Source organism: Danio aesculapii, chromosome 13 (assembly GCF_903798145.1).
Source record: "Danio aesculapii chromosome 13, fDanAes4.1, whole genome shotgun sequence".
Lineage (NCBI taxonomy): Eukaryota > Metazoa > Chordata > Actinopteri > Cypriniformes > Danionidae > Danio > Danio aesculapii.
Window position 1 is genome coordinate 34,636,549 of NC_079447.1, and position 13,594 is coordinate 34,650,142.

Below are 13,594 nucleotides of genomic sequence, written 5' to 3' on the forward strand. Positions count from 1 at the left end.
ATTTTAAACAAAATTCTCACAGTGAGAGTGCTAGAAATGTTGCAAGCAGGATTCAAACTAATTTCTCCTGCACTGGTGCCACGACATGCCAATTGCTAGGCGATCACTATAATTAAATCCTCGAAAACTGTCTTCAGCCCACACATATGCGTTTCTGTATTTCTTTCTGATGCTTCATTTGCTTTATTCTCTGTTTCCGATCTTGCCTTGATCGCAGGCGCTGCGCCACACATGATCTGTCCCTCAGCACTCTCGGTTTGGGAGGGCTGGGGAAGGCTTTAGAGGGTGCGCAGATGAGACTGCGGGGAAGGGAAAAGCCGGCGCGCGGCTCCTAGTAAAATACTGTTTCAATTATGTGGGAGTCTAAAATAGCGCGGCGGTCTGGCCAGCCGACGCACTCCCCTCCTCTGCCTGCTGACTCGGCCCTTCCCTCGCTTCCCGCACTCATTTTTTCCATGGCTTTTTCGGGAGCCTCTTCCCTCGTTCCCTCCCTCCTTCTACTCAAAAGAGTGAGTGGGGCAGCACAGCTAATGGCTGTCTCTGTGCGCGACGCCACCGCGGCGGTTAGCTTAGCCCAAAACAGATGTCTGCCTCCTCTCAAACTCCTCCGAGAGGAAAAAGAGAGCGAGGGACCCCTAATTCTCCAGTTGCAGGATCTACAGCAAGATGCGAGCATGGGTGGGATCATGACTTTGAAGGAGGTGCTTCAAGAGTCACCCAAAGCTCATAAAGAATATGTGGTTTAATTTGATCTGCACATATTTTGAAGCTATTTCTTCAAACAAGCATAAAGAAACTAAGCTTTCATAATAAAAGTTTGTAACAAAAAATTCCATTAAAACTTTGTTTACGTTTAAAGGGGTCATGAACTGAGAAATCAAAATTTGCATAATCTTTTGACATTAAAGAGATAATTGTACTATAAAAAACATCTTGTTTTAGAACTCAAAACATTTTTGTTGGCCAAAAACAGTGTATATTGAAGCCAATCTGTCAAAACAACAAGTTGTAAATGAGACACTTTATTATGTAACAGTGTGGTTAAACTCCACCTCCACTGAAGATCAACACCCACTTCTAGACCACTAGACCATTAGCCCTGCTCACTGATTCACACTGTAGTAGGTAAATAAAGAGAGAGGCAAATGCAAGTCAAACAGAAACCAAACAATGTTCTCTGAAGACAGCAAGATGCTGTGTAGTGCTATGTTGCGGAAAAAAAAGAACTCAATAAACCCCAAAAAATAAACCCAACATTAGGAATAAATGTATGAACTGTTTTTTTTTAATATTTAAACTTTTAAACATGTCAGTAAGATGACACTAACTGTTTAGTTCCATGTCCACTGTTGCTTTGTCTGTTATTACACCCGCTTGAAATGTTGTCAGTGGTTATCAGCTGATAGATGTAGCTACTGTAGGCTCTGAAGGCTGTTATCATCATCCACATGGCTAATCATTGGGTTTAGGGCTGGGGTAGGGGTAGACGTTAATAAAATACAACTAATGGGAAATTTCATAAATACAGGGTGGGCCATTTATGTGGATACACCTTAATAAAATGAGAATGGTTGGTGATATTAACGTCCTGTTTGTGGCACATTAGTATATCTGAGGGGGCTCATGAAAGAATAAAGTTACGTTAAAACCAAGCACACCATTGTTTTTCTTGTGAAATTCCTAATAAATTTGATGTGTCACATGACCCTCTTCCTATTGAAAAAACTAAAGTTGGATCCAAGATGGCTGACTTCAAAATGGCCACCATGATCACCACCCATCTTGAAAAGTTTGCCCTCTCACATATACTAATGTGCCACAAACAGGACGTTAATATCACCATCCATTTCCATTTTATTAAGGTGTATCCATATAAATGACCCACCCTGTATTACAAATATTTCTCACCGTTAATCAGCTACACTAATAGAGAAGACTCCAGATCCAGATCTGTTTTTACATTACTGTGACGGTTGGGTTTAGGGTTGGGGTAGGGGTGGACGTCAATAAAATACAACTAATAGGAAATTCAATAAATAATATAAATAATTATTGTTAACTTCCGGCCGCAGCCATTTGTGATCTATGGCTGATTATCCATGTGGATGGATGATAACAGCTTTCTGAGCCTACTAGTAGGTTCAGAAGTCCAGCTGATAACCACTGATAATGCCCATTCAATTGAGTGATAACATTCAAAACGGCTGCTTATTACTGATCTTTTGATATGTACTGAGCATTTTTGTGTTTTGACCTAAATCAAAGCAGCGTCTGTCTATAAAGTATCTATGCTGTCAAACATACATGCAGTAGAGGACAAACAGCTATCCTTTTCAAAATAAGCAAGATACCCAATCATACCAGTCAACATTCTGCCACCCATTCAGTGTGTTCAGTGAAATAGTCTATTTCTTCTAAATAGATGTTTTGTGTATGTGTGTGTGTATATATATATATATATATATATATATATATATATATATATATATATATATATATATATATATATATATATATATATATATATAAAATCTCAATAACACTGTAAGTGAGCCTCATAGGACAGTACAAAAAAGGCAGATCATGACCCCTTTAAATCAGTATAAAATTACTGAAACAAACTTAACAACCGTATTTGACAAGAAAACAGTTTTAAGTGTTTAATTTATGAATTCTTCAGACTGTACCTTAAGAACATTGACATAGGGGGCGCCATTGGGCCCATATTGGCTTCCATTGACTTCGATGTGTTTGAGCCACTGGATGTGTGGCTGAGCATCACTATACACCTTACAGTGGAACTCCACATCACTGCCCACCACTACCGTCTGATTGGCTGGCAGTCCCGCCTGTAGGATGGGCCGGTGAGGAGAGCGCTCTGATTGGATGAGAAACAAAGGGCGCAGTCAGTCATGAAGTTGAGTTTAAAATTAAATGTTGAACATGTGTGTGTGTGTTACGTGTTCATACCCAGCACATCAAGTTGATAAGTGTGCTTGATTGTCCCGTATTTGTTCTGCACCACACATGTGTAGTTTCCCCTGTCGGATGGAACGGCACTCTCCATGACCAAACTCCACTGCTGATCCCTCAGCTAGACAAAGAGAATGACAGACACAGAGTTTTATTCATAAAGTAGGACATTACATAAGAGGTCCACTTGAATCCTTCCTCAGGTTTTTCTCTTGAAGAAGAACAGGTGCTTAATTCCCTGTGTCTGTATAATGTTAATGCAAGAGTTAGATCCACTAGGCTGATACATCTAAGAGGATTTGGAGTTCAAATACTGAACAGGATGCAGAATTGACATCTATGTTATTGCTATCAATTTTAGATTTTAGTATTAGATGTTCTGCTATTTTTCGCAATAACAATATTTTGAACATTTTATAACAATTGTACATAAAATAAAACAATAGTATCTTTAAAAATATATATTCTAGATTATATTATATATATAAATTTTAAAAAAATATTTTTACTATTGTTTTACTATTGTTTATATATCGATATCGGAGGATCTGTAATGTTGAGTTGGGATTGTATAGTTCATATATATAGTTGTATTATATAGCCACAGTTCAAAATACATGACATTTGTGTAGCTATTGCAGAGTTTAACATTAATGGAGAAAAAGTTTATCATTTGCACATGTTTTTAAGAGCTAACAGCATTCAGACACAATATTTAATAGAAAATAGTTTTATTGAATTGTTTAAACAGTAAAGTCTTTGCTTTTTTTAAAAAAATTCTGTACCTGGATACAATTTGACTATGCCCTGAAAACCATAAAGCACTGTTTATTTCACTCTTATATTTGCATATTACATTTTATGCATGATTTGTTCCCCAACAAAATCATGCCAATCGATTGAAAATTGATACATTGTTTCCAAAATTATATCGCAATATATGTCGCTGAAATACTATATATATATATATATATATATATATATATATATATATATATATATATATATATATATATATATATATATATATATATATATATATATATATATATATACACACACACATACACACACACACACACACACACACACACACACACACACACCATTGAAGTCAGAATTATTAGCCCCCCTGAATTTTAGCCCCCTGTTTATTTTTTCTCCAATTTCTGTTTAACGGAGAAAGTGTTTCTCATTTTTTATAAACATAATACTTTTAATAACTCACTTCTAATAACTGATTTATTTTATCTTTGACAGTACATAATATTTGATGACAGTACATAATATTTGACTAGAGTTTTTCAAGACACTTCTATACACCTTAACGTGACATTTAAAGGCTTAACTAGGTTAATTAGGTTAACTAGGCAGGTTAGGGTAATTAGGCAAGTTATTGTATAATGATGGTTTGTTCTGTAGGCTACAGAAAAAATGTAGTTTAAAGGGGCTAAAAGTTTTGACCTTAAAATGTTTAAAAAAAAATCAAAAACTGCTTTTATTCTAGCCGAAATAAAACAAATAAGACTTTCACCAGAAGAAAAAATATTATCAGACATACTTTGAAAATTCCCTTGCTCTGTTAAACATCATTTGGGAAATATTTATTTAAAGGAGGACTAATACATTTAAAGGGGGGCTAATAATTCTGACTTCAACTGTGTATATAAATATATATATATATATATATATATATATATATATATATATATATATATATATATATATATATATATATATATATATATATATATATATATTATTGGCAAATTGTGACTTAAAGTTTGACTTTAGTTATGTATTGTTGAATGCATTCAAATAGCCCTTAAAGTCTTGTTAACCACCTTCGGATAATTGTTTAACGTTATGGTTTACTGTATATTGTTAAAATGCATCATTCATGAGGATTTAATCTTTGCTATCTGATATAATATACTTGGTTTGAAGGTGAAAGAAGGCTTGGGTTTCTTTCCAGGTTTGACTGTGTAAGGTTTGTAGTTATCAAAGCAGAAATGAATGTTGCACCTCTCTGTATTGTTTTCTGTTGACTCCATTTGCATTCATATATTGCTCATACATATATCTGTTATAGACTTTCCATCGAAATCCATCCTAATGAATAACAATTAACTCATTGTCATTATTTCTTAGCATTAACCCCCCCCCCCTCTTTTAAAAAAATAGACTGATAATAGATTATTGCCTGTCCTGTATTAATAATAAATATCACAAGTTTGACTTTAGTTATGTATTTTTTTTTAAAAACGAAACTGATTAGTGGGGAAAAAAATCTTTCTTTCAGTAAAAATATTTCTTTAAGTACCTTTAAGTCAGAATTTGCCAGAGGTATGAGGGCTTGACTGTATATATTATATTATTTTTCTGACAATTTATGACAATAACAAAAGAATAACAACTTTTTACTAAACTGATAGAGTGACAGTTAGGTGTTAAACTTGCTTGTGAAAACCAATGTGACTTTTTAATCAAACAATGATCAACATTGTTTTTATATTAAATTATACTATTTTATAGATGTCTTTATGAACTCTATTTTTACTAGTATAGCAGTATACAGTATATATAGCTTGTAAACAGTATTAAGTTGGTCAGAACTATCAATAAATGTTGTCTTGATATTGGTTTAAACATTTTGAAAAACAGACATAAACAAACAGACAGATAAACATAGATAGCTAAATGGATAGATTAGATGAGTAAACATCCAGATTGAAAACAACACAAGGATGAGTAAATAATTACAGGTTTGTTTAGTTGCTTTTTTTTGGCTTTATTTTGTAATTCCTTGAACACCGCTAGACAAAATATGTTTCAATGTCTCTTTTGGTTTAGACAATCCCTTCATCTCATACACATGTACTGCATATATCTGCATATACACACGCACAGAAGCACCAATTCATTCACTCATTATAATTATATATACGTCGCTCTCTCTCTCTCTCTCTCTCTCTCTCTCTCTGCCTCTTTTCAGTCCTCTTGCTCTCTGTCTCTCTCTCATTCCTTCTCCGAGCACTTCGAAGGTCTGAGTGGAAAGAAATGTAACTGTGTAAATATTATGGGCTGTGTTTTTGAACAGTTGCATGGTAACACTGCCTGAGCGGGCAACACGCACATAGACAAACACACATGCCTAAGAAAGTTGGCAGAGGCGCCTGTGCCCCCTGCACTCCTCCACCTCCTCCTCCTTGTCTTCTGGATCCTCAGCTCCTCTCACTGGCTCACTCTCACTCACTGAAGCTTTACTGTCTGCTGATTGACATGCACTGTATAAGAAATGTGGGTGTGGGTGTCTGCATGGGAGTACCTGACATGTAATGTGTCTACCGATACAGGTTAAAACCAACGCAAGTGCACAATGGAAAGTATATTGTTCTGTAACTTTTCTTTTATACTTTTTGATTAACTTAAATAATGAACTACACAATATTTGCTTTTAATGAAGTTTGGTTAAATCATCAAGCTATATTCTGAAGAAAAACAAAACAATAAACTTAGTTAATTTCACACAATAGCTGCAGAAAATCTACAGCTTATCACAGAATATGAGTTTTGTTTTACTATGCAAAAGCTTCAAAAGAAATAAAGCACAGCGACCGCATAATACGTTATTAACATTTCATTGTTTCGTTTTAATTTTCAGCCATTCTCCTGTTCATTCTTCAATAGGCATGTTGGCTTTTATTATCACTAATGAAACAATAGAAATAATGAGCACAAAAGTACAACGGCACTAATGTATGCTTATAAAATCGACATCAAAAGAACATCGATTTTATTTGACATTTAATTGTGTAAATTGAGTCAAATTCAAACACTGTACCAAAGACAAGAAATATTGGCCTGGACTGCATAAGCTTGTGCTGATTGGAGTCTAAGCCGGTTGCACTGAAATCCTAGACTAGCCTTGTTAACTTCCCAAAAGTATTTAATGTCCGTTCCCCATGTGGAGCGAGAGTATGAGAGAGTTAATTTAAGACCATATCTTACTTGACGCTGACATTTTGTGAGTGTGTGTGTGTGTGTGTAAGACATTTATCTCAATGTGTCTGCTGCAAAGAAATGCTGTGAGGAATTCTCAGCTGTTCCTCAATCTACCCGAGCACTTTATCTAGAGAGAACGGGAGGAGAGAATAAGTACATTTATCCCATCCTTCATCAAAAGATAAGAGGTAAAAAGTGTTGCCATGTCATGGTGCACCCTGTTGCAAAAAAGTAAAGGTCTGATAATCGGTCCAAAATCCGTCCTAAAAAAATTCCTCCCGGCATTACACTGCTAAAGCCTCTTTAACTCTGATGTCACACTCTGAGGGTAGGAGTTAAGACTGGTGTGGAGCATATTGGATTGTGACAGAACTTTGGAGAACATTGGGAGTAAAGAGACTGGAGGTGCTAGGAAGACCAGGTCTCCCTTGAGTATGTGTTTGTATGAGCAGGTCCAGGATTTATGGTTGTGCCAAAATGGTGCAGGCTCGTTCCGACAGCAGAACTGTTTAATTTGACCCACAGAGACAGGAAGCAAAAACAACTGACCCCAGGGCTAGTCATTAAAACGACAAAATGGTTTCTCTCTCCCTCTCAGTGGAAAGTGGTAGTCTTGCCGGAAAGCCATCAATATTGTACAGCCGGCCCATAATCGCACAAGCCATCATGTAAGAGACTGTTCTAGAGCTCTGGAGAGTGAACTACAGGGGGACATCAATCGGTCTGTATTGATAAAGATCCAAGCTTAAAGACATAAACACATAAATCCAATGTTGTTTTCACTTAAAGGGACAGCCTACACCAAAATTAAAGTTCTGTAATAATTTCTCACCCTGCACTTGTTCTTTAATTAGTTTGCGGTTGAACATTAGAGTAGATATTTTTAAGAATGTTGGAAACTTTTAGGCTATTATAGAAGTGAATGTCTTTTGGTTTTGGTCTAAACCTCCTAAATCTCTATCCTTTTAACATCTTTAAGGTGGCATATTTAGTGGCAACAAGTGCGACTATTTGTCAGTTGGGAGAAAATACAGTAGAGATGGAGAAACAGTTTGTGCTTTAAAGCCTTTAAATGCTACCTTCTCTGTGCTGTCGTAAACACCAAATTGCTTTTTGTTTCCTCTTGCCTGATTGGATGTTGTGAGCACGTTCTTTTTTTCTGTAACCTGGAAACAACCAGTACAACGAAGAGACAGTAACATCACATTATGAGGCTAACGTCTTGGAAATAGACATTTAGGTGGGGACAACACGACGAAAAAAATTAAGTCAGGTTTTGCACAGTTTGCCACCAGTTTGGTAAGTCAGCCACCTCTTGTTAAATCATTTAGAACGGCAATAAAATACCTACACATTTTCCATACTGCTCTTTTTATTTCCATAACACTTTCAATTTTGATCAAATATTTATTAACATTTTTTAAATATTTAAATTCTAAATTCACAGATGTTATTTTTGACCGATTATTTAAAATATGTGGCTAAGAAATAGCAATTAACTTTTATTTATTTATTTTTTGGTTGGGCAAGTAAAAATCTGAACCACTGTACCAACCGGGTCAATCGAAAAGATCATTAGCTGTGTCAGTCTAGTTCAGTTTCAGTTTAGTTTGCTTTAGTTTTCACTGCTTAAAGTCTAAACACTGAAGAGCAAATCCATTGAGGCGCAGCTACACAAGTCCCAAACCAAGCAAGCCAGTGGCGACAGTGGCGAGGGACAAAACTTCACCAATTGACGAAAGTGAAGGGAAAAAAACCTTAAGAAAAACCAGGCTCAGTAAAAAAAATCTCACAAAGATTTTCCATCAGGTTCTAGATGGTCTTGCAAAATTTGCTGCTTACCAGGCAGAACCCACCAACAAAATGCAACTGTCACTGTCAGTGGATTTAAGTAATGTCCAATAATAATAATACATGAATAACGTGAACATTCACCTCGAATAGAACATGGCTAAATTACACACTTGCCCTATAAACATTTGTAAACCTAAATGAATGACAAATCACACCCTAGCACTAAATAAAGACATATACCGCTGTAGAGAACAGACAAAAGACACATTTGTCAGTGGATTATATATTCAGCATTTCATTACTGAAGCATGTAGAATTTCAAGCACTGGTGATCCCACAGAGAAGCGCGACTGAAATTGAGTCATCTCTCTGAGGACGTAGCAGTCTTTCTTCACTCGCTCGTCAATTGAGCTGTTGAATATGTTGCGAGCCACTTGCATACACACTCCCCAATGCAACATTTTCACAAAACATCAGTGTGTATGTGTGCGTGAGGTGTGACTAACACACAGTGCCACAGATTAGCATTCTAACAAAGCGACTTCGGCTGCCATATGTGAGCATGACAAAAGCCACGCCTCCCATCGTCAATCAAGGTATCTAAATCGCCACGGCAACACCCCCTCGGAACGTCCCCCTTCTGATGACTCAATAGAGAGTTGACCTCTGACCTTAGAACCCTGCCAGAAAGCGTCTGAGGTGTGTGTGTGTTTGAGTTCATGTGTGTGTGGCCGTTTGAAGGGGAAAGCTGTGGGAAAGTCAACTGTCTAAACAAAGCCTTGGGTACTTTCAAACAATGAGAGTACAGAATGTGACTCATTTACTTGCATTTAAAACTCATTTTGCAATCTTACCGCATTTAGTCGGCAATTAACGCGCCCTGACTGTCAGCCAGAGAGGTAGCCAAACTTACAGCCAGATCCAGTGCCAACGGAAACATAATCGGCGCATTATTGTTCCCCTTGCAGTGCAGAAAAGAGCTTTAAGATTGACGACGCTGATCTCAGAGAACTCTTTACATTTAATTCTGCATGGCGCTCCGTGTTTTAACACATTGTTAAGTGCGTTATCAAGCCATCAGGCCTGTCATATCGAAACTCAAGGAGGGGGGCACATACTTACGCATAAAATAAATATAAGAGGCTTGACTTTTAGCCTTGGTCTTAATAGAGACAGAAGACATTTAGCTGAGCTGTCAGACTCCTGTGTATATGTGTGTTAAATACAGCTATTATGAAGCTGTCAGACATCTCTATGCCAACAGTGACTGCGCTGATGCAGAGGGCAGGTCTGGTATAAAGGATGACCCTGGGTCAGTCGGGACCCCTGGTGTGCGTATACGTGTGTGTTTGTAAGGGCACGCTGGTCACACTATGGTCATGGAGAGGTGGAGAGGTGAATGTTTTGTTTCTAAATGTCTCTCTTAGGGAGGGGGCACTCTTAGGTTATAATATATGCATATAGATCAATGCAAAGCAAGGGTGTTTAAGTGTCTGAATGCATGGATGTGCACATTGAAGTCACTTAGAAGACCCCTGACCACTCGCAGGTGCTTTTTCTATACTTTCTTTATGTCTGTTTTTAGGATCAAAAGAAAATTAAATAAATGTGAATTGCAAGATGCAAATTTTTACCCAGCTGCCGGGTCCAAGCATATGTATTTTTTAACTAAAAACCTCCTTAAAAACTAGCTGGTTTCATAAAAAGTCAGGGAGCTTGGAGAAATGGTGTCGTTGTCTATGGCAGTCCCATTTAATATTTTTTAAAAGCTACGTATACTATATTGCTCTTTATGTCTGGATATCTAAAATTGGGTGTGAAAGAGTGACCTGGCGTGCGGGAGAGTGAGTAAATCCAGAATCGGTTTCAATTTCAGGATTACTGGCATTTTATGTGAGGTGTCAGCAATGGATTCAGCCTTGGTAATATTTAGCAAAATTGAAATGCCAAACAGCCTGGAGACACAGTTTGTTCGCCAAATCTGTGGAAACATGCAGTGTTTGCGATAGACTTCAATTCACCGGACTAATAATGTGCCGAGAGTCGACTTTGGCTGCAGAATGCTCAAAATTCAGCTTGAAAAGAAGCAATTGAGATCTTTTAATATCAGGTATCTTTTGAAATCGTATATTTGTTTCTTATCAGATCATTTCTTATCAGATCATTTCAATTGAAACCCAAATTTGTTTCAATACGGTTTTCATTTAAATTCTATATTTGTATGACTTTTGTATCTCAGTGCTATGCAGAAGAAACTACTGAGATATTAAAAGATCTAATTTTGATTCTGTTTATGGAGGCTGTATTTAATGGGTTGCTTAAAAACGTACAATTCTGTCACAATGTAGCTCCAAACAGGTATGATTTTCTTTCTTCTGTTAATCAAAACAGAAAAAGAACGCAAGAAACTGATTTGATGATTTGTTTACTTATACTGTAAATAAAAATAAAATAAAATAAAATAAAATAATATCAAATTAAATAAAATTAAAAAAAATATATAAATTATATTAAATTAAATTAAGTTAAAAATAATTTTAAAATAAAATAAAATTAATTAATTATACCAAAGGAAAATTAATGAATGATTAAATAAAATAAAATAAAATTAATTAATTGAGTCAAAGGAAAATAATGATTATTAAATTAAATTAAATTAAATTAAATTAAATTAAATTAAATTAAATTAAATTAAATTAAATTAAATTAAATTAAATTCGCTGTTAAAACATATGCTGGAAAAGTTGGTGATTAATTCCGCTGTGGCGAACCCTGATGAAAAAAGGGACTAAGCCGAAGGAAAATGAATGATAAAATAAAATAAAATTTAATTAAATAAAAAAAATAAAAATAATAATAATAATAATAATGATAATAATAATAATAATAATAATAATAATAATAATAATAATAAAATAAAATAAAAATGTTTGGACGTTACAGAATTTTTTTTTCTCGAATGAAACGTCTTTTAAAATTGTGTGTGTGTGTGTGTGTGTGTGTGTGTCTGGGGTGGGGGAGATCATTAAGCACTACAAAGATGAAAAAAATACTAAATTAAATTACTAATACTAAATTAAAATAATCTCAACAATCAGTGGACGACCTCCAATACACATCATCGCAAACAACACTCGCATGCAAGCATATCAACACACAAATAACAAGACCACACAGCAACTTTGCGTTCCTCTGCTCTTTCAGAAGAACAGCAACAGGTGGACGTTTCCTCTAGAGACAACAAGCAAATAAAATCCAGAGAGCGAGAGACAGAGAGCGCTAGGAGGAGCAGATGTTGGAGATCTGTGCAAATGACTTCTAATTGCAGACTCTTATTATCTGTAATCCTCAACACACAATCACATGTTTGCGCATGCACATCGATAGTCCTATTGGCTTACTTTAATGCCGCCCATTCTCTGCTCTCCCTTGAATTCCTTGCCATTTTTCAGCCAATGGATACTGGGTGTTGGGTTCCCAGCAGCAGGACAACGGAACTTGACTGTATTTGCAGCAGGGACAGCCAATAGTTTCTTCTCCATCCGGTCCGAACGGGTCCAGTATGGAGCTTCTGCTGGGTCAAAACCAGAAACAGGAAAGTAAAATCATGAAGTATAAACCTGCATGAAGCAGCCCATTAATCCATATGCACAAATAGACTTCTACATTAATGTATATTAACATGAAGTTCTGTTTTTGAGGGGATATGGGGTGGGAGGGTGTTACTTCTTCGGGAGTCTTTATGTGGGTGAATGTTTATGGAAAGATTTTTCTAGCTTTCTGTAGCAGCGCCAGACTGGCTGCCTAATTCCCAGACTGAATTCAAATTTGTTTGGAAAAGCAAACACACTTGCATACACTCTTACATGAGTGTGAGGTGCGTTTATGCTCTGGCAGACAGATTCCCAGTGTTAAATCCTTTGCAGCGCCATGAACCCACAATGCAGGTTCCTAATAATAACCTATTATAACAACCGAACAATTTTCCTTTATTTAATGTTCCCACAAATTCTCCTAATAATAAGATCCGTCATGTGGTCAGGCCTGTGTTTTTACACTTCTTAATGGCTAACGTCAAATATCAGAGCATAAATACACCCTTCAGGCAAAATGATAGTCATTTTTGTACTTAAGAAGTGTGTGTGTGTCTTTAAGAGACTGAGTAAACATGCTTTCATCCAGCCTCAAACAATTAACTCCAGATCAGATCAGCCCACAAAACTTGGCGATTAAACCCACAGACGCCACATTTGACTCCAGACATACATGCGAGCTTACAAACACAGATTTGTAAGTGAGTGCATACACACATACGCTCACAATAAACCCATTAACTAGACTGAATATGGCTTTCACTGGAGTTATTTTGCTTGTGGTATCAGATAAATGTGAAGGGAGATTGGCAGGCTGGCATTTCCTTTGGCATGCTAGTTTTCAATGCATTCTCAGATGGTCAGTGGCACCATAAGGGCACCGTAAGGATGAGTCTGGACCATACGAGCCAACATTATTTAATGATTTTCCAGGACACCAGGGATAGGAGACGAGACAAAGTGGGGGATATGAAGATGAGGCTTGTGGTGTTAGTAACTGTGTCAAGAACCTGGTTCCAGCCAGCAGCTGCGAAAGTCAGTATGGGGGTGGGAGACGTTGGGTGTTTGAAACGGTAGAAAAAGGTTGAGGACCAGGGGGTGGGGGTGAAATTACGGGAGTTTTCCATGAGAAATAACAAAACGGGAGGGTGGTGGGTGTAAAATATGGGAGACTCCTGAAAAAAACGAGAGTGTTGGCAGGTATGATCTGAACCCTAAATGTGACCCTG

General features: G+C 36.6%; 1 protein-coding gene across 11 annotated transcripts in view; it reads right to left on the reverse strand.

Annotated features, from left to right (window-relative positions):
• The window catches only part of fgfr3 (fibroblast growth factor receptor 3), an 84,770-nt gene that overhangs the window by 28,737 nt on the left and 42,439 nt on the right, over positions 1-13,594 (reverse strand). For 6 of the 11 annotated variants that reach the window (XM_056470762.1, XM_056470756.1, XM_056470763.1 and 3 more), the window contains exons 5-7: positions 12,174-12,343; positions 2,971-3,094; positions 2,688-2,878 (exon numbers count right to left, since the gene is read on the reverse strand). In XM_056470762.1, the coding sequence (XP_056326737.1) occupies positions 2,688-2,878; positions 2,971-3,094; positions 12,174-12,343 (485 nt within the window). Of the gene's footprint in view, positions 1-2,687; positions 2,879-2,970; positions 3,095-12,173; positions 12,347-13,594 lie in introns of all 11 variants that reach the window. The other 5 variants (XM_056470761.1, XM_056470752.1, XM_056470754.1 and 2 more) reach the window with 1 other exon arrangement.